The sequence below is a fragment of the Botryllus schlosseri genome, chromosome 11, assembly GCF_051294905.1.
Source record: "Botryllus schlosseri isolate E-star chromosome 11, Bs_hap1, whole genome shotgun sequence".
NCBI lineage: Eukaryota > Metazoa > Chordata > Ascidiacea > Stolidobranchia > Styelidae > Botryllus > Botryllus schlosseri.
In genome coordinates this window covers 1993139-2012136 of record NC_137246.1, presented here as the reverse complement: position 1 = coordinate 2012136, position 18998 = coordinate 1993139, and the positions used below count along the sequence as shown (strand labels likewise).

General features: G+C 39.6%; 3 protein-coding genes and 1 long non-coding RNA gene across 4 annotated transcripts in view; 1 reads left to right on the top strand and 3 right to left on the bottom strand.

Annotated features, from left to right (window-relative positions):
• Window positions 1-1357: 1357 nt before the first annotated feature.
• Window positions 1358-5576, bottom strand: LOC145449824 (malonyl-CoA-acyl carrier protein transacylase, mitochondrial-like). Its single transcript, XM_080328263.1, has one exon. It carries the CDS (start codon window positions 5572-5574, stop codon window positions 4426-4428), a length of 1149 nt encoding a protein of 382 aa, XP_080184389.1. The 5' UTR covers window positions 5575-5576; the 3' UTR covers window positions 1358-4425.
• Window positions 5577-5584: 8 nt separating this feature from the next.
• Window positions 5585-8036, bottom strand: LOC145449825 (protein AAR2 homolog). Its single transcript, XM_080328264.1, has 2 exons — window positions 6334-8036; window positions 5585-6071 (listed from the first exon to the last, which is right to left on the bottom strand). Exons 1-2 carry the CDS (start codon window positions 7409-7411, stop codon window positions 6016-6018), a joined length of 1134 nt encoding a protein of 377 aa, XP_080184390.1. The 5' UTR covers window positions 7412-8036; the 3' UTR covers window positions 5585-6015.
• A 2178-nt stretch (window positions 8037-10214) lies between these two features.
• LOC145449835 (selenoprotein S-like) overlaps window positions 10215-18998 on the bottom strand; it is a 189308-nt gene continuing 180524 nt past the window's right edge. Inside the window, exons 2-7 of the mRNA XM_080328276.1 lie at window positions 16222-16389; window positions 16020-16157; window positions 14171-14277; window positions 13664-13759; window positions 12514-12583; window positions 10215-10832 (exon numbers count right to left, since the gene is read on the bottom strand). Of these exons, the coding sequence (XP_080184402.1) occupies window positions 10759-10832; window positions 12514-12583; window positions 13664-13759; window positions 14171-14277; window positions 16020-16157; window positions 16222-16342 (606 nt within the window). The 5' untranslated portion in view covers window positions 16343-16389 and the 3' untranslated portion in view covers window positions 10215-10758. The remainder of the gene's footprint in view (window positions 10833-12513; window positions 12584-13663; window positions 13760-14170; window positions 14278-16019; window positions 16158-16221; window positions 16390-18998) is intronic.
• The window catches only part of LOC145449844 (uncharacterized), a 97473-nt gene continuing 89302 nt past the window's right edge, over window positions 10828-18998 (top strand). The window contains exon 1 of the long non-coding RNA XR_013918364.1: window positions 10828-11280. This is a non-coding gene — a long non-coding RNA (uncharacterized LOC145449844). The remainder of the gene's footprint in view (window positions 11281-18998) is intronic.

Here is an 18998-nt window from a genome sequence, read left to right as displayed (position 1 = left end):
TAATTTCCAATTTTGATCATTATTTTACATGCTGAATGTCATGACATGAGGACAGTTGTTCCATAGCAATTTACAACGAAGCTACGTAGCTACGTATACGTAGCTACGTTGTAAATTGCTATGGTTGTTAAGTGCATATACATTTGGGGAGGGGATAAATTATCGGCAAAAAGTTACGCCACCTTGATGATCTGCTGCCTTGCAAAATCAAGTCGAAGCCAATTCGAAACCAGATTACATACAAATACCCATGCTCTGACTGGAATACTTTAGTTTGCCGGGTTTTTAATCAAACCTACTCGATTTTATTTCGTAGAATGTAGGATTTGGTCATTTGCACAAGTAAAATCATCACAACAGGGGCGGTATCAGCACGGGAGACTGAGGTTCCAGTCTCGGCTGCAGCACATTTCAAGTGTCGGACTCGATCGTCTCCTACCTTGCGTCCCTGCCGCAGAACTACCATTCTAATAACCAATAATCGTCAGATTATATTTCTATCTGATCGAAACACACACAATGTACAATGCGATGAAATGGACAGACAGGAGAATGCCGAACGACCAGTAGCGGTCTCTGGCATCCATCCTGACCTCGTGCACAGTTCTTTTCGATGTTAGGCTAATATTTATTATGCGACTCTGTCTTGCACTTTCTATTCCCTGTGAATGCGTTCTACCATCGGGTCTTTTTTCTGTTTTTTTTCTTTGCCATAAAAACATCGACCCATCGGAATCGAAGCCGGCAAGCGCTCATCGTCAACACTACGCTATATAGAGGGTTGATGGACGATCGTCCAATGTCCACAGCACGCAGGAGTTTGAAAATTTTGAATTTATTATAAAATAATCAAATTTTACTATCAATCCAATGAAATTGTTGAGTTGTCTACAAAAACGATGCAAACCAAATTTGACGCAATTCCAGCCCGTAGAAACAAAGTTAGTTGAGTTTTTCGTCATTAATTCTGAGATTACCCACCGTCCAGGCTATATAGTATATTGGCTAGAAGTGAGCAAAAATTGTTAAAACATCGTTCTTCATACAACCTAACAATTTCATGGGGTTGACAGTAAAATTTGAATTAAAAAAAAATTCGTAACTTCACACACTTCGTCAGTGAAGCACCGGAATCCGGAAAAAAGTTATTTTTGAACAACTTTGCGCCTAGTTTTACCTAAAAAACTGGAAACTGTCAAGTAGAAGTAGGCTAGTCTAAAACCATAACCACTTGAGGAAGCAGATCAAGTATGCGAAATCCACTTGAAGTGCCTAATGAAGGAAAAGTAAATCATCACTGACCCCTACGCTTCCTCATGACTAAAATAAAACGCTGACAGTGCATTGAAAGCTGCAATTTAGAAACTGATTTCTTTTATTGCGATACCGGGAAAATATAAACCAACTATCAGTGGCAGCAACTATTTCACATATAATAAAAATAACGACGAACTGATCAAACACCTCCTACCTAACAATACTTGTTAAGTACAAAGCACGGTTCGTGAGCAGCTATAGTACAAAAACAATTAGAAGGTATTCCGAGATACATCCATCAAGTACGCGTTCCAGTGAAATAATTGCGCACTGGCAGGGTCACGACTCATATGACTCATGACATTCTAGTAGGGTTGTAACGAAGTCACAAGACGATCCCACTTTTATAGTTTTGACTTTAGTCATTTTCAATTCACCACCGACTCAAGTCCGAGTCCAAGTCGGTCAGCAGCAGGTTTGAGTCATTGTGTTTACTGTCCAAGTGTCCAGTTTCGACTTAAAGTCCTGTTAAACTCAATTTTTACAGCTCTGCTCGGGGATATTGAAAGCTTCACATTCATAATATAATAAATATCTTCAATTTTAGCAGTTTCTGGTAGAATTTTCGAGTGCTAGTGCTAAGAGGCGAAATAACAATAGTGTGGTAACTTAACTGTTCTTCGAAATTGCAATGAAACGTCGCTCTTGGCCGTCTGAGTCTCCAGTCATACGACTTAGTCCAAGTCAATACACAGATTGAATCAACTTCACAGTGTTTTTCCAAAGACACGACAAGGCCGAAGCAAAGAAGCACTGCTATGTCTTTGCTACCGAATAGCAAACCATGTCACTAGAGTTTGAAACCCAAACATTGACACCATTTTGACTATGGCAATACCGTAACTACCGTGTCTAGTTATGGGTCAGAGGCTTGGCATAATGATTCGAGTGTTGTACATTCTAATAATTCGAGGATCTACCGTAAACCGGGGTAACCTGAGACTTAAGGGTAACTTTGGACACTAAGCAGACATGAGTGGTAATTGATAAACGGGATGAATCCGGAGGCATTACTTTTTTTTGGGTGATGGATTAGGTAAAAATCATGCAATAGGCCCCACGTATCCTAATTTGTTTCATTTCTACCCACTGCTGTCGTCGTCATTCTAGAGGTTTCATAGGATATACAATAGAGTTTAAAGACATCCAAAAAAACACATTGTCTCAAGTTAGAAGTTACCCGACATGCTGCAGTAACTTTGGACACGGATATTTCAAGGTAGGCCTACTTATTCAATCATGACCATGAAGATTTTGGATCAGTTAATTGTAATCTTTGCTCCGCAACCCCAGAAAAACACACAACTTGCCCCCCTCTGCATTCTAGCATTTCCAAGATATAGCCTATATAAAGCGAAATTGTGAAGTTGTTTGAAGTTACCCCTGTTTACGGTACTATTATTATTATCAAAAAGTCCAATGATGAAAAAGGATGATCGAAAATATACCAAATGACCTTTAATGCGATGTAAAACTGGCATTGTATTCTTTGTGGTTGCGTAAAGCCTGAAAGGTACACATATAAATTTCCTACATCATTCACACTGTTATGACTGCATAATGAGTGATACTCGGATGCTCGACTTGAAACCAAATATCGAATTGCCCAGCCCTAGTTACGGGAAGGCGATCTGTTTCAATGGATACAAATCCTCCAAGCCTTCCAGATTGTCACCGTGTCTTTCGGCCAGGAATTTAATGTGCTCAGGCATGGAGAGCATGTCTGCGTGTAATGTTTGGTTCCACGCAAGTTCACACATAGTTTTCAAGTGATCGTCATTATTTGTCGTCAATGTGCCAAGCTTGAGAATATCCAATTCTTCAATAGCGTTTTCCTCATCAACAGTGTAGTTCTCAGCATCATTGCGTTGCTGCTCCGAGCCAATCCTAAGCTCTTCCATGTCACTGGTGGCCTCTACATCAACTTCTGTGTCATTATCAGCATCTTGGTCATGATCGTGTTCTATATCGTCTTTTGCAATACGGAGATTCTTCGTTACGTTGTCGATAGCGAAATCTTCATCTTCATCGCACAAGTCCATGGTGCTTGGGATCTTTCCGTCACGACAGAATCGAATTATCGGATCAGCACTCATCGTCACTCGAAGACAAGTTAAAAAGTGGTAGGGAATATCTGTGGAAAGGTAATAGTGCAAGGCAGGGGATCAGTAGATAGCAATATAATGCCGGGCTTGACATATTGGCTAAGTGTACAGACTTGTACGAACTAGTTTATCAATCTGGTTAGTTGAGTAGTCGTAGTTCTGGTTGCGGAAATCGAAAAGTAAATTGTTCTAGTTCCGCATAAAAAAACTCAGTGCTAAACAACTACTATATACCGGAGTTCGGTTGTGTGATGTCCTTGAAGCCATTACTAGTACCGACTCATTACTACAACCAGTACCGTAGCTAGGAGTGGGTTTTGAGGGTCCATTCCCTCACAAAGTTGTACTTATTGAGTTGCTTTGTAATTGAATGTTGTGTTTTAGTTAGTTACAGATATTCAAAGGTCGTTAGTTCTAGTTCTTGTTCAGTTTGCAAGTTTTGAAAAGTGAGCAGTTCTTGTTGAGAGTTTTGAAAAGTGAGTTGTTTTAGTTGCACAATTAAAAAACCCAGTAGTTTGTACAAGTCTTTTACAGGACATCATATTGTGAAAGTGATAGCAGTTGGTAAGTGACAATGTATCAGTGTTGCCATAGAGGCATATATACGACTAGGTAGGCTATGCACTAGCCATCAAAATCGATAAATGAGTTATTTCATGCACAAAACTGTGCCACAGTACACTCAGAAAGCAATGAGGGATACCATAAACTGAGGGTAAACGCTTAGTTCAGTGACTAGGGTATAACTGCTCTTCAAAAGCTGTAACAATTATGATCTTCCCTGTTTGTGCATACCAAGCAGGTTAACATACCACCAAAGTCGGTTAGAATTGCAATTGCTAGTATGTGTATAATGCTGTTGCATTCATCTCATTACCACTAAAAGAATAGAGTATCACCAGAGGTTTTCACCTTCATAGCAACAGAAACCACACACTATCTGGGTCAACTTGATATTTGATTTCTCATTGGCAACGAAAGGGTCGCAACGCACATTTCAAAATCACAGCTCATCAAGCTTATTAGAATAATCTGAACTTTCAACATCCACCGGCATATAATTCGCCCAGGCTTTTCCATTACACTTTTTCAGCAATGCGCCAAGCTGCTTACCGGGTCCGCATTCAAAGGTATTGGGCATGTTTTCTTTAACGCCGCGCGAAAAGATCTGATGCATAGTTTGCTCCCAATGGACTGGTTTTGTGATTTGTGTTGGAAGTTTAACCATAATGTCTTTCGCGCTGTGATAAGGTTTACCGTCAATGTTCGAATAAACTTTGATTATCGGGTCTGAAATCGACACGTTAGCTAAGATATCACGCAACCTTTTTTTGGCAGGTTGCATTAAAACGCTATGGAACGCTCCAGACACTGGCAACAATTGCACTCTCTTCATATGATAATCCTTTTTTCTAGACTGTAGATACTCCAAAGCCACTAAATGACCCGCTACAGTTCTTACGTTAGGCGCGAGGTAACCGGACACTTTACAGACTACATTTTCAACGTCAAGATGTTCATGACAATGCTGTACTGCATCGTTACAAGCAGAGTTGAATTTAGTCCTGGCTCCGCCGATAATCGACACCATTCCAGTAGAGGCTTTATCGCAAGCTTTTTGCATTTCTTGCGCCCTGATCTGGACAAGTCTGATCGCATCTTCAAAAGTCAAGCTCCCAGCAAACACGAGCGCGGCGTATTCACCAACGCTGTAACCTGCGGTCATGTAACAATTCTCCAATACTTCAGGGGTCTCGGACTGTAGTTTCTCCACGCCGGCTAACGATGTCACTAAAACAGCGGGTTGGCAATGTACCGTTTCATCAATCTTACTTCTAGGCCCATTCAAGCATAAATCCAGGAGATTGTAACCAAGTATTTCAGAAGCGCATTCGTACATTTCCTTGACGTTCGGGTAACGCAGATATTTTTTAGCCATTCCGACATATTGGCTACCCTGCCCGGGAAACAAAACGGCGTTGGTGGTCGAAGGATCGATTTTTTCTTTCTCTTGTAATCCTAGAAGATCCACCGCCAATTCATCGACGTCTTCTCCTTTTTGGCTGGATGAGGTACATCGCACAGTAAGTATATTTCGATAAGTATGAGAGCATACACGTGATGCAGTTTTCCAAGATACTAAGGATTTCATACTAAATATCTCTGCAAAATAATATTTAAATCACATCATGATAAGATGAACATAATCTTGGCGGCCATAATGGTCAATTCAAGGGTTAAAGATGTGTTGGGCTCAAGTGTATACTAGGGGTGCTACAAAATAACTGTTGCTTTTTAAAATTTTATGGGCTAGTTGATATAATTGTTAGGTTGCCTATAAAAAGTTGGCTCGATTCCAACCCGTAGAAGTGAAGCTATTATAGTGGAAAATTGCGAACTTACTGAAAACTATTTAAAAAAATTTCTAATTTTACTGGCTCCTCCTGTATATTGTTAAATTGCCTCAAAAATAATGCATTAGAAATTTGGCTCAATTTCAACCTCTATAAGAACTTATTGAAATTGAAAATTTTGGATTGGAAAATAATAGTATTTACGATAGGAAATTATATGATTATTTATATATTGTTATTCACAGTAGTTTCCCTTCCAAAAACCCCCTAAAACTAGTTCGTGGACCCCACCCCAGTTTAGGAACCCTTGCTTTAGTGTAAGCGTACATGATCATCGTGTGATACAGCCTGTACAGTACAGTAGGCTATTGAAGCGAAAATGTAGGCCTACCAATTCCAGTGACTTGACATTTTGTAGGAAGATGATTTTTAATTCAATTTTTATTTCACATTATTTATATTTTCAATTGATGTTAGCCTACCTGTTACGGTGTCATCGTGTTTGCCTCAGGCACCGATTACAGTACACGGACCAAACCAAAATGGTCATTCTCAAGTACTGACAACAACAGGAGCCCAATCATCAGGCTCGCAATCAAAATCCCATTTGAATTTCTTCGTCAGATATTTTTTAAACTGTTTTGAACGACTATGCAGTGAAGCGGAGTCAGATTTGGCGCCCTCTATATTACCGAACAACGTACTCAACGCACCTACTAGAAAATTATTAGACGTCACTATATCCACAAAGAAATCTTTCGGGATTTCATTAATTTGATGGTAAACAACAGTAAGGAAATTCTCATACAATGTCAAGTACTTTGACAATGATTTATCACAAGAACACAATATATGAACGATATTTTTCCATTGTTCAAAAGCATCTAATGCCTGCCCGAGAACAAACGATATAAACGCATACTGCAATTCACCTAACATATCATCAGGTTGAGAGAGATCATTGATAATACGGTCCATTACGTAAGAAGAGTCCATGCTGTGAAGCGACATTTCGCCAGGCGATGCACCGTCTGGGTACCATTTTTTGGGGATTTTTGTGAAATTTATTTCAGTTCCGGGTTTGGTTTCTAGTATTGGAAGTCCCTGATCGTCGACGTTGTTCTGTCTTTTGGTATTATCGACGTTTGTCGATGATGACACTTGCGGAATTAATTCTGGGACTGATAGAATTTTTCCACAATCTGGATTCAATTTTTCTGATACTCCAGAAGTGATTTTGTCGGTCAAAGAAATCCATTTTTTCAGAGTATCGTAGGGGTACGGAGCAAGATTTTTATCCATATCTTTCAAACTTGCTCGAATAGCTGCAATTTCTTGTTCGCTTTTAGTCAAAAAACTGATTTCTTCCATTGCACTATCCCATTCAGCAACAATAATTTCCCGAAGCTTGAAGTCACGGTAGAATCCTGTTCTGGGCGAATTTGACCCGCCATGTTTGTTGACGGCGCTGTAAAAAACGAAATGCAGCCCCGGCGGAATCATTTTGACGCCTTTAAACAACGGCCCGGTGAGCCAGGAGTTCCAGTCCATTCCGAATTCGGTGCCTTGCGGCACATTCAGCAGTATCAAGAATGCGCCTTCCTCGAAGAGCTTCACTGCCGTGTCTTGATCCATTGTGTTGAAATGACGAAAATAGAATTGTTCCTCATAAATTATGTTAACACTGTTTTAAGTGGGAGGATTAGCAAACCAAATAGTGCTTCTATACTTTAAATCAGCCGAACAACGTCTCATGTAAATTGCCAATATGCAATATTTACGGCGACACACTTCATTCTTCAATGAATGCGCATTAACCAAAATCTGGACAATCTAGTCACCAATACACAACGCATGGGCAAACTGCGCTGACCAGACCAATGATAATCTACATTCTTTCGATCAGGCTATGCAAAGAAAAACAACTACGGTACATGCCGATGGCGGCAGATAATGAATGTATAGACTAATTAGAGAGAGCGAAATGCATGTAATCTAATTCTGCAGGGACAGGGTCTAATCTATAATAGGCCTATGTGAAACGTTTCTACAAGAGAACTGTGCAGTAGTAGGCTACGAAACGAGCTACGGACCCTACGGTAATGTCGGTAACCTCCTTAACGTATTTACCGAACATGACACTCTGCAACTGTATGGAATCGGTGTCCTGTGCTCACACCATTCTTCATTTTTTTAAATTACTTCAGCTTGGAGAATCATCGTTGCTCACCTGTTATACTAGGCAAAACGTACCGAGATTCCACTAGAGCCTCTGCACAAAGCAGTGTGCACGCGATATGTACTTCAACTAGTAATCACACACAACCTTCCCGCTCACGAATTGGTGCGTGTAGATTGTAGAGTTACGACGGACGCAACGACTCTGTGCAAGTGATATAAACGACGAGGCCAACGTACCGATAAAATCACTATGTCCATTGTCCAGTTCAGCTTAGTTGATTATATCAGATGAATACACCAGAAGATTGTGATACAATGAAAAGACAGGAAGGTTTCGAAACGAGTTGGAGTAGTCTTTGAAATCAGACACCCACCTGGGCGCCAGTGGCGATGCAAACAGGGGGCATTCACACTGAATGAAAAGAAGATAACCTAAATCATAAGAGGACTATCAGGGACAAAATGAGGTGACCATGGCTATGATATGATGTAAGGCCAGATCGACATATAAGATCGTAGTCCAGTGATCTCGAGCTCTGACTAGTATTTATAGAGTAGAGTTCGAAGTATCAAAAGTCATTCACAAATATTTTTCCAATAGTTTGCCTCCTGTGTTTGATGACTTTTTCATGCCTGCTAAAAATGTCCACTCCCATTACACGAGATCCTCGTCTAAAGGAAATATCTAATTACCCCCACCCAATAGCAACTTAACTAAGAGGTCCATCGACTACTCGGGACCTATCATCTGGAATGCATTATTACCACCACATATCCGTGAATTGCCCTATAATAGATTCAAAAAAGCCCTACTTGTTTGATGCTGGTGTGATCAGACTAGATGACCCTCACGGTCTTATCGATCATTCCTATCTAATACCGAATACTGTGCATGCATATTTTCTGTACCACCACCACTGCCGTGTGTTATGTATTTTGGTTTGATGAAAAATAAAGACTCTCTCTCTGGGCATTGTCATTGTAGCCTATATCGTTCCGCAGTTCTGGTCCGGCATACTTCATAGAACGATGATGTTTCAAGTGGATCACTCGTCGCTAGGTGCATAATGCTAGTATTTTTTTCTCGACAGATAAAGGACATTTGCATATATGCGCAGCAATCTACGTTTCACCGTGGTGGAAAGTAAATAGCTATGCCCAGGGTTTTAAAAAGCACATCTTTAAATGATTCGCTATTGTGTCATCGATGATATATATTATGACATTATCATTGTAATGTTATGACTGGAAACTCCCTTTCAATGCGTCTGTATAGTCACTATCCAGCGGACTTATTACATATGAATGGGCCATCTGTACTCCGCAAAACTCACTCGAGCTAAGTTATTCACTCGATTGCATCCTGAGCAAGGTATATCACTAGATTCGGTGAATTTGACGTAACCCCGTCACATTCTGGATCTGAGGTTCCAATCCCATCTCAGACCAACAGGTTATTGACGCACGGCTTCAAGTTCTCGTCGAAATCCACAATTGATAGTGCCTCAAATTCTTTAGAACCGCCCATGCAAATTGCCAAGGATGAGAAATATAATGTTCATAACCTAGTCGATAACTTCACAAATGAGTATTCTTCTGCCAGCATATAACCAGTAACCTTACGGTGACCTAAATGTCAACAACTTTGTTTTTACTGAATTTGTTACTCTGCGTTATTCATCCTGTTGCATCCACACCGTGACCATTACTACCAGTGTCCAACAATCAGTGGTGGCTTTTGGGGTGGGCGAGGTGGGCGGTCGCCTGGGGCCCCCCTGGTCAAAGGGGCCCCCCCTATTCGGATTATGTGCTTTTTTCAAGGATAATAACGAATAAACGTGGAAATCCGTGTACCAAGCAAGAATATGATTCCGTACAGATGTGTCTATCATCATCAAATCTCGGCATTTGTTAGAAAAGTCCCGTATCTCGATGATGATCACGTCTCTGCATGCGGTAGAATTACTTAGTCTTGATGTAGTCTATCCTTGGAGACATGCAAGAATAGACATAGCCGAATCCAGTACCTGGCCAAACCTTACCGCGTGAAAGGGGGGTCTGGGGGGCTCCGCCCCCCAGAAGTTACGGTTAGATACTTATAGGGGGCCCCCCGGTAAGTCTCGCCCAGGGCCCCCCCGTTCGTAAGGCCACCACTGCCAACAATGTATCCTGTGACCAGGACCATAACAGCACTTCGACCATTTCTATAAATCAAGTCTTACCATTTAACATCAAAACTATCAAAACAACTCACCAGTGTTTTATTTACAAGATTTATTAAATATAGCACAATAAGTTTCCACTTTGTTTAGTGGCTACTGCCATTTGTAAACAATGCTTCATTATGAATACGCGTAACTTGAAATAAGTCTGTCAACTACGTAATTGAATAATTGCTTTGAACAATCTGTGATGAACAAATTCGTCACTCATGCTATTGTGTCAAACAGTCATCATTTCACAGTTGACAACACTTCATTTCGTATGTTACGTGCATTCGGATTGCGCAAAAATCGTAGTACGTATCAAACAAAGTGTTGCTAGCTTCAAAAGTGCAATAGTCGAACAAAGAAGGTGGCAATCGTTGTATCTCACGAGTACTGCATAGCAGGTTCAATACGCATTGGTACAGCAAAGAACTACCTAACAGTCAGGATCACAGATAGGAAAGGTGTAGGATCAGCGAGGGACAACACATACCGGGGAGCATCAGTTTATGACGAAAGTATATACCTATGCAAATAGACAGAGAGAGAAATGCGAAGCTGCAACGAACTTTGACAGACACGTGATCTTTAACCTCATCCGCCTCCTGTTCTGCGAGGAGCAGGCCGATAACGAGCAGACGAGCTGGTTCCAGTTAATGGGTTGTAATCTGCCGCGAATTGAAAATATGAAATATCAAGTATTTGAAGAGATTCCTGGAGGTACAGAACTTTATTATACAATTGAATAATATATTGATATTTTTAACGGAGTATATTGCTATAACGCCATTTTAATAATATTAAATAGGGAGTGTTGTGGACTTACTGAATTCCCTGAAGTGAAAACCCGATAAGACCTTCGTGAGTCGTATATTTTGTCGTGTGAACGTAGATAACAATTGGGCATGTACTCTCTCGTGGCTATGAGAGACGGTCTTCATTCATGATATTTCGCTGATTCGGAAGTCCGTTACTTTGTCGTACGTAATTCAATAAAGTTACAAGTCGTGGAGACAGAAACAAAATATATTCGTCAGTGTGATCCATCGAATACGTGTGCAATAGACAGGCTTCGTGGTACGTCAGCCAACAAGGCCGTACGGCGCGGTTACGCCGGTCCGTGAAAAGAAGAAACACGCAGCGAATTGTAAACACAGCCTTCCGGAGTCAATTATACAATTATACAACTACAACATTCGCTCTGCGTTATAATATTGAAATAAACAGAACTAGTAGAGAATTGAAGACAACATAGTATATCATCATTCCATTCTCTTCTTGTTGCTGAAGAATACATCTGACGAGTGTCAGCCGAAAATATCCCGGTTTAATGCAACAAGAATATCTTATTAGACTGCATACAAAAGTTCTCATGGATGAATGGACAAAGAAATTAATTGACAGAAAAAATACTCAACCATCATTAGAACAAATTAACAATTGACAAGTCAGCGGAATTTTAATGCACCACAAATCATTGGTAAATCAGCCAAAATTAAAATGTACCTTCAACTACAGGAGAGAAGCTGCATAAAGCACTGGTTATAAAACTGTGCCCGTAATGTAACAAATTCCAATATATTTGTATTGTCGTACTACGTCATTGGTATCTACAATCGTACAAGACTTCATTCAACTACGCACTACCACGCACCACTGTATGAAGTACATTCATCAGTTTATTATCAGTTTCCTTACCGTACTACAAAACCATCAGGGGATAGAAATGAGGGATGGTTACACATATGAAAAATTTAACAAGACTATCATTGAAACAGATCAACCGCTGTCATCTCAAGATATTGTGACAAGTAGGCAATATACCAGTATTCAATCTAATCCCATATAGCAAGGGTTTCCATTCCAACCTATAAGCCATGACCCCCCATGGGTCACGGGCCTTTTCCTGGTGGACCATGAAATAGCTTGAAAAGAATCATCATCTCCCAGTTTTATAACAAGCGACATAAATTATATAAAATTTGACTCTTGAAGCTGCAAGAGATTGAGCTTTGAGAAGGATAGTTTGACAACATTTTGGACATGCCATTGCTGTTAACTTCATCATGAACACAATTGCTGTGAACGTGGGTTTTCAACAATGTTACATCCGAAGACAAAGCAGTTTTGGTGACAGTGTCTCGGATATCCAATATAAAATACAACTGGCCGTTTTAACCATGAGAACAAAATCAAGCTCGACCACGCCAAAATTTTAAAAGAGGGCTACTACGTAATAAAAGTTTGGGAACCCCTGCCGTGCAGAGCATTTTCTTTTGAAAATATCGTAGCGAATGATACAATTGATCACTAGCAGAATGTTATATGCAATAAAAAATGAAAACTCACTGGAACGCAGTGGATTTACAGGAGGCTTCTTTTTAGTAGTGGAGTTTGCATTAGATGCGACAGCGTCCTCCTATAAATGTAAAAATCGGTATGTTAGTTGATCGATATATGCGTTTGTTTGAGGTATTCATGGTGTTTATCCACTACTATGGTCATGGTCATTAGTGTTGTTCATATTTGAAAAATTGTCAGGGAACTTCGATGCTTGTGAGGTTGTGACCCAAATGACGGTTTAGTACATAAAAACCTTTTTATGAGCAATTTTGGTCATCTTCATCATGATCTTCTATCCTTGAAAAGCCCCCAAAGATCCACGGGGCAATTCTACTCACCACTCGATCTGTAGTGTTGGCCATGTTCCCGGTTCATAGCTTTTGCGACGTTATCAATAGAAAACGACCGTGTAGAGATGAGATATTGTAGTAGAATAGATATGTTTTCAAAATTGTATTTATATGCAGTCCTATAAAGGCCACATGCATCTCCGTTTTACTCTGCACAACCTGTCTATCATGTCCATGGGAATCATGCATTGGTTATAGGACTGCATTTAAATTCAACTTTGAAAACATATCTATTTTGTTGCAATATATCATCTCTACACGGCCTTTTTTAACTGATAACCTCACAAAAGCTATAAACCGGTGAGGCGGTGACATGGTCATGGTCAACACTACCGGGGGGCTTTTCGGGTATAGAATATCACAATGCAGATGACCAAAATTGGTCATAAAAGTGTTTTTATGTGCTAAACCGTCATTTGGGTCACAAGCATCGAAGTTTTCCGAAATTTTTTCAAATCTGAACAACCCTAATGGTCACTTACACCAGGCCGATTTTTCTTAACTTTAAGTCCGTGGCTGCCGACTTGGTAGCACGGCTTACGTCTAGGCTTTTATAAGACACCGCTTTCACGGATGAGATGGCGAGGAGGAGCTTAGACAAACCTTCTACACTTAGATAGGAATTCTCGAGTCGGCCTTGGTCGGACTCGAACACGCAACCCATCGGTGTTGCAGCTGTAGATTATACCACTACGCTATCTCGCAAAACGATATATGCATGTTAGACTTGATAGTTTAATCACATTGCCTTTATGTAGTTGGCATTTGTATCCATGTCTAGGCCACGAAATTTTCCAATCACTCACCGGTCGGCCCAACTTCCTTTGCGTCGCGTGCGATGATTGTCCATGTTTTAGAGCGTCATAATCTTCGATTCGTTCTCTTCTCTTTTTCTCCTCAAGCTGATGGTTATATATTACACACTCAGTGATGGGATATAGAACCGCAAATCTTGCCTTCATTTCACATTTCATCAAGTTACTCCGATGGGACACATTTGTAGAGAAATCTATCACATACTCAATGTTATATAACGAAGGCAGGCTTTTTTCAATCAGATTCAGATTAACTACTGCTTTTAAGAATCGTTTCCACAGTGTCAAATGGAACGGCACAAAGCATCTATTGGACCGCATGAAAGAAAAAGATGGATCTAATAATTTCAGTTGAGAGCTTCTGAAATGTAAACAAAGACGTATCACCTGTAGCTGTAGCCTACAATAGCCTGATATCAATTAGTAGTTTCTCGATGCTCCGTTACACTTTGTGTCTAATCTCAACCTAACGTGGTAGTTCAGTAGTTTGCTTCATACCTCTCGGCGTCTTTCTGCTTCTTTTTTCAATATCGCAGACGCTTTTTCTTGCATATTCTGTCTTGCTCTCTCCATAGCTTCGGCTCTACGAGCTATAAGGTCAGGATCTGGAAAAGTTGGAAAAATCTTCTACTCAGCCACAACCTGTGTTGATTTGAACAAGGGATAACATCTAGTAGTAAGACAAGACACTGCTTATACTCACATAATTGGAGACAGTTTTAACAGTTAGTATGCCAGTAAACTACTTTCCCAGGATTGAAATTATCATTGCAGGTTTAATTAGCATACAGTCACACCAATGTGTACATACACACACTGTACAATGTACACTATACATTGTACAGGCTTCTATGGCTTCCACTTTCAAATTACCGCAACGAGAAATTTTAGACACCATCCAACGCCACATTCAAACACGTATGAATATTGCGTTATAATCGCATATGAAGTAGCCTATAGCAAATTTCACATATTATGCTGGAAGTCATGGGCAGTAATACGGTAAAAAAGATCACAATTACCCCTGGTCCAGGTTCAATATGAGTAGGCCTATATTTTACAATTGTATATCAAAGCTGTGTACCTCCAACAAGCTCTTCTGATACCAAAAAGTTGAGCAAATTATAATTAAGGTCATTGAGCGGCGTCCCAATATCAGTTTCATCAAGAAGTCACCAGAAATTACAAAATTGCAAGACGCATGTTCGAGACTAACACACGATGGGTTGATGGCTGATGGCGATGAATTCATAATGTAACTGTGATACATGGTCTTTACTGTATGGCAGGAATGAAAAGTGCATAAAAAAACATGCGTATTGCGTACGCTTCCAAAATTTACCCAACAAACCATAGATGTAGAAAAACTATTTGATAACCTGGAAAAAGTAGTCATACTTCATTATTAGCCATCTCTATCAGTCAAAAGCTGATATTTCAGATTGATGAATCATATAATTTGAAAGGTAATATGGTATCTTCGAATGAACATATTGGTAGATTAAACAGAAAAATACATTTTAAACCGGCCGTAATCATACTTTAGCGGACCATGTGAATGCCAATATATAATTCACAGATAGCATAGAAATTGGTAGTGCAATAGGCCTACATATTACCCACATTTTGTGATACGATTGTTGATATACAATGTTCTTTCCAATTCTCTACTAGTTGATGACGATTACCCCTGACTAGGGCTGGGCACAATGATTCGAGTACTCGAATCTGAATCGAGTATTAATTTTAATGATTCGAGTCGAGTAGTAAAAGATGATTTTTTCGAGTACTGAAATTGTACGCTTCTCGCCACTGAAAGTTAATTTATCAACGAAAATTATCGTTTCGATGCTAATTTTCGCTGTTGAACCTTGAAACCTTGATCGGCCGTATCGTAGCATACGAAACATATAATACAAAGCTACAAACGTTATTGGAAATAGCACATTTCCGAAGTCATGATCATCTCACAACATTGTCACCAAGTGCATGAAATCGGTATGGTCGAAAAAATACCAAAGAATCTTTGATGTGATGGATAACAGGCATTATATTCTTTGTGGTCGCATAAAAGGTACATGATTAAACTTTTACATATTTACATTCTGTTATGACGTCATAATAAGTGATACTCGATTACTCGACTCGACTCGAAGCATAATACGTGATTCAGAATCGAATCACTCAGGTACTCGATTTTGCCCAGCCCTACCCCTGACGAGTGTCAGCCGAAAATATTCAGGTTCATTTCAATTTCAATATATTATGCAATTGAGTACAGTATACAGGTCACTGGAATGAAATTAACAATTCATCAAGAAGCTCTGGTATAGCGTAGCCTACTTACCAGTATTGATTGGGTCATGCTGTTCCTTTTTCTGCTCAATCCATTTCCGCACCTTCTTTTCAATATTGCTCCATACAATGATGGCTAAAATTACCACAAACAGCGAGGCCCATCCGTAAGAGGCAAGGTACGAGCATGCTAAAAAAATTGCGAACAAGACAGAATTAAAATGCCAGATTTTGGATCATTGCAATTTTCATACCATTGGTATACGTATTCATCAAAAAATTTGGATTCTGATTGGTCATGATAGGGGTTTCAGTCCCTCCCTCCGGGACATATCCATCATCTTCCACCTCTACAGTAGCATCTTCATCTGCCATAGCAGAAGCTCAAGCAGCGTGATTTATGATGTTCAAATTAATGTATGCTGAGTTTGAGAAAAACACACAATAGAAATTGCTAATAAAATGTATTCAAAATACATTTTCCAATTGGTTACATTCAATTTGCAGAAAAATTTCAGCACTGATGAAGAATGTGACTTATACAGTTTTGTCATTTAAAATAAACCAAACATGAAAAACACAGTATTAATGTCGGAGCAACAAATTAACTTTTGACTTATCACATATCGTCATGGTGTAATTAAAGTAGTTTATGTGAATTTTTCAAATTTTGAGATCCATCAATCGAAAATAAATTTTTCGAAATTTTTCTATTTCTTCCGGCCATAACTTGAACATGTTTATGTTTGTTACATTGTCTCAAATTTAATCATCGCCAAGATATCGCCTACAGAAAATGAAAACATGAAGTTGATTTTCTTAATTTTGAAATGGACATAAGCTACTCTGATTCAACAGCAAAGATAAACGGTAGTTGTACGAAATACACAATTTTCAAATGGGTTCATGAAACAAGTGCTCGGCCATATTCAAGAAATCCAACAAATGACAAATTGTTTGAACTGCAAATAGTGGAAAGTACACACAACCATTAAGCTTGAAATTGACACACTCAAGAATCCTGCACAGGGTAGATATGGATAATTAGCACTAGTGATATCAACCAATAACTGTGGGCATTTAGAAAACACACCGTATCTCTTCACAACAAATCATACGATTCATACCGCTACTGAATAGCTGACATGCTACAGACATTCAGTGACAGTCAATTATCTTATGCTTATATAAAGCATAAATATTAGCACAATGAGTACCAGTATACTTGGACAGTTCTCTGTTGCCTGGTAAGGTATATACATCTTGGACAAGTCGACACCACGCCATACGGACTACGGTAACCCCCTCAACCTTGGCAAAATATCACAGTAAAACCCGAATCAGTTATTCTCGATAGAGCTAGTGGTGAACCATCATTCTCAAGATCAAAGATGTCAGCTTTTCGATCTTTTTTACATCGTGAGCGTGCTGCGTTTCGTATTGCAGTCGAACCTGATCGTCGGTGACTGTAATAACTAGGTTCCCATTGCAATTGCGATATTTTATGTTGTATCGGACATTAGTAGGGTCGCTCTGATACAACCGTTCGGCGGCTTTACTGAATTCTTCAAAAGATTGAATTTTCGTCATCTTCGTCTCGCGTAGAGCTTCTTCTCGACAATTTCTTTTGCAAGACTTGATTTACCAGAGATCATGCAGCGACACGTCATGCCCTCGCATTTAGATTTACTCCAAAACAAAATATTTACCCCTGTAGCACGGTTCGCTGACTAGATATGCAGATCGAGAGGAAGAGAAATGAGATTGAACTGAAGTTGAACTTATGTTCACCCATTCGTTTCTTAGAAACACTTGCTATATAATATGAAAAAAATACACCTGGAAGGTGGATAGATTCATCGCTTTTTGTTATTGATAAGCATCATATCCAGTTGTAGTGAGAGGCGGTCCTGTTCCACTTAGTATTTCAAGTATATTTTGCGTACTCACCCTACCTCCTCAAGTGGCTATCATTTTAGACTACTTCTACTTCGACCTGGCAGTTTTCGTTTTTAAAGGAAAACTTGGCCTAGATTACATTTTACTGACTTGTAAATCGGTACTTTCTGCTTCTACTTGAGTATCAATTTACGGCGTTACTATTCTACTTAAGTACCAACGCACGGTGACTAGCCTACCTTCACCACCTCTGGTTGCAGTTCTATTTTACTTAGTTTATTTTCATTCAGTGTGCATTGCTCCTCTTTACATCGCCTAGGCCCAGGTTGGTGTTTGATCTCAAATACTACTTCAAGTCGTTCGACAGACCTTCCGATCTTTCCATCGTATCACAGTCTTGTGGTGTTTTGAAATTATGAAATTTTGATAATAAACTGAACTGAACTAAGTCAATTTGTGCATTGACCCGACTTGTAAGTCATATATGACTAAGACTTGGATGGCCATTTTAACTTCAAGAATAGTAAGTATGAGTTATTACCACATTATTGGTATTTTACGTCTATCAGCGGTACTTTAAAAACAGGGTCAGAATGTGACAAATGCTATGGATTCCATATCGTCCAATCATAGTTGTAAAGGTCGCTGAGCAGGACTCGAGGTCGAAATAATACTGGAAACAGTAACTTGAACTTGGACTCAAGTCCAGACTTGCTACTGCTGGAATGCACAATTAGAATTAGAACTAGAACTACTCACTTTTAAAAAGTCGCAACTAGAACTGCTCAAAACGCCAGTATAGTTGACCGTCAGCTACCAAAAACAAGTGTCACCGGCGCCCGCGGACTATATAATTTGGAGGAAATAAGTTCTTCAAAGCTCGGTATCACCGTATGTGATTTCTAAAAATCGATGGCGGAGAATTGATGGATCAAAAAATCACTTTCCTAGTAGTCATGAGAGAATAACCATGGAAATGACCTGACCAATACAAATATGCTGATATTACAGCGGTGGAACTGGAAAACGCGTCACTGGTCTTATATATTCACATAATCCTAAGTATATAGGCTACTTAATTACTTAGCCTGCTTCGTTGCGCTGATCAACATCAAAACAAATGGGTTATTGA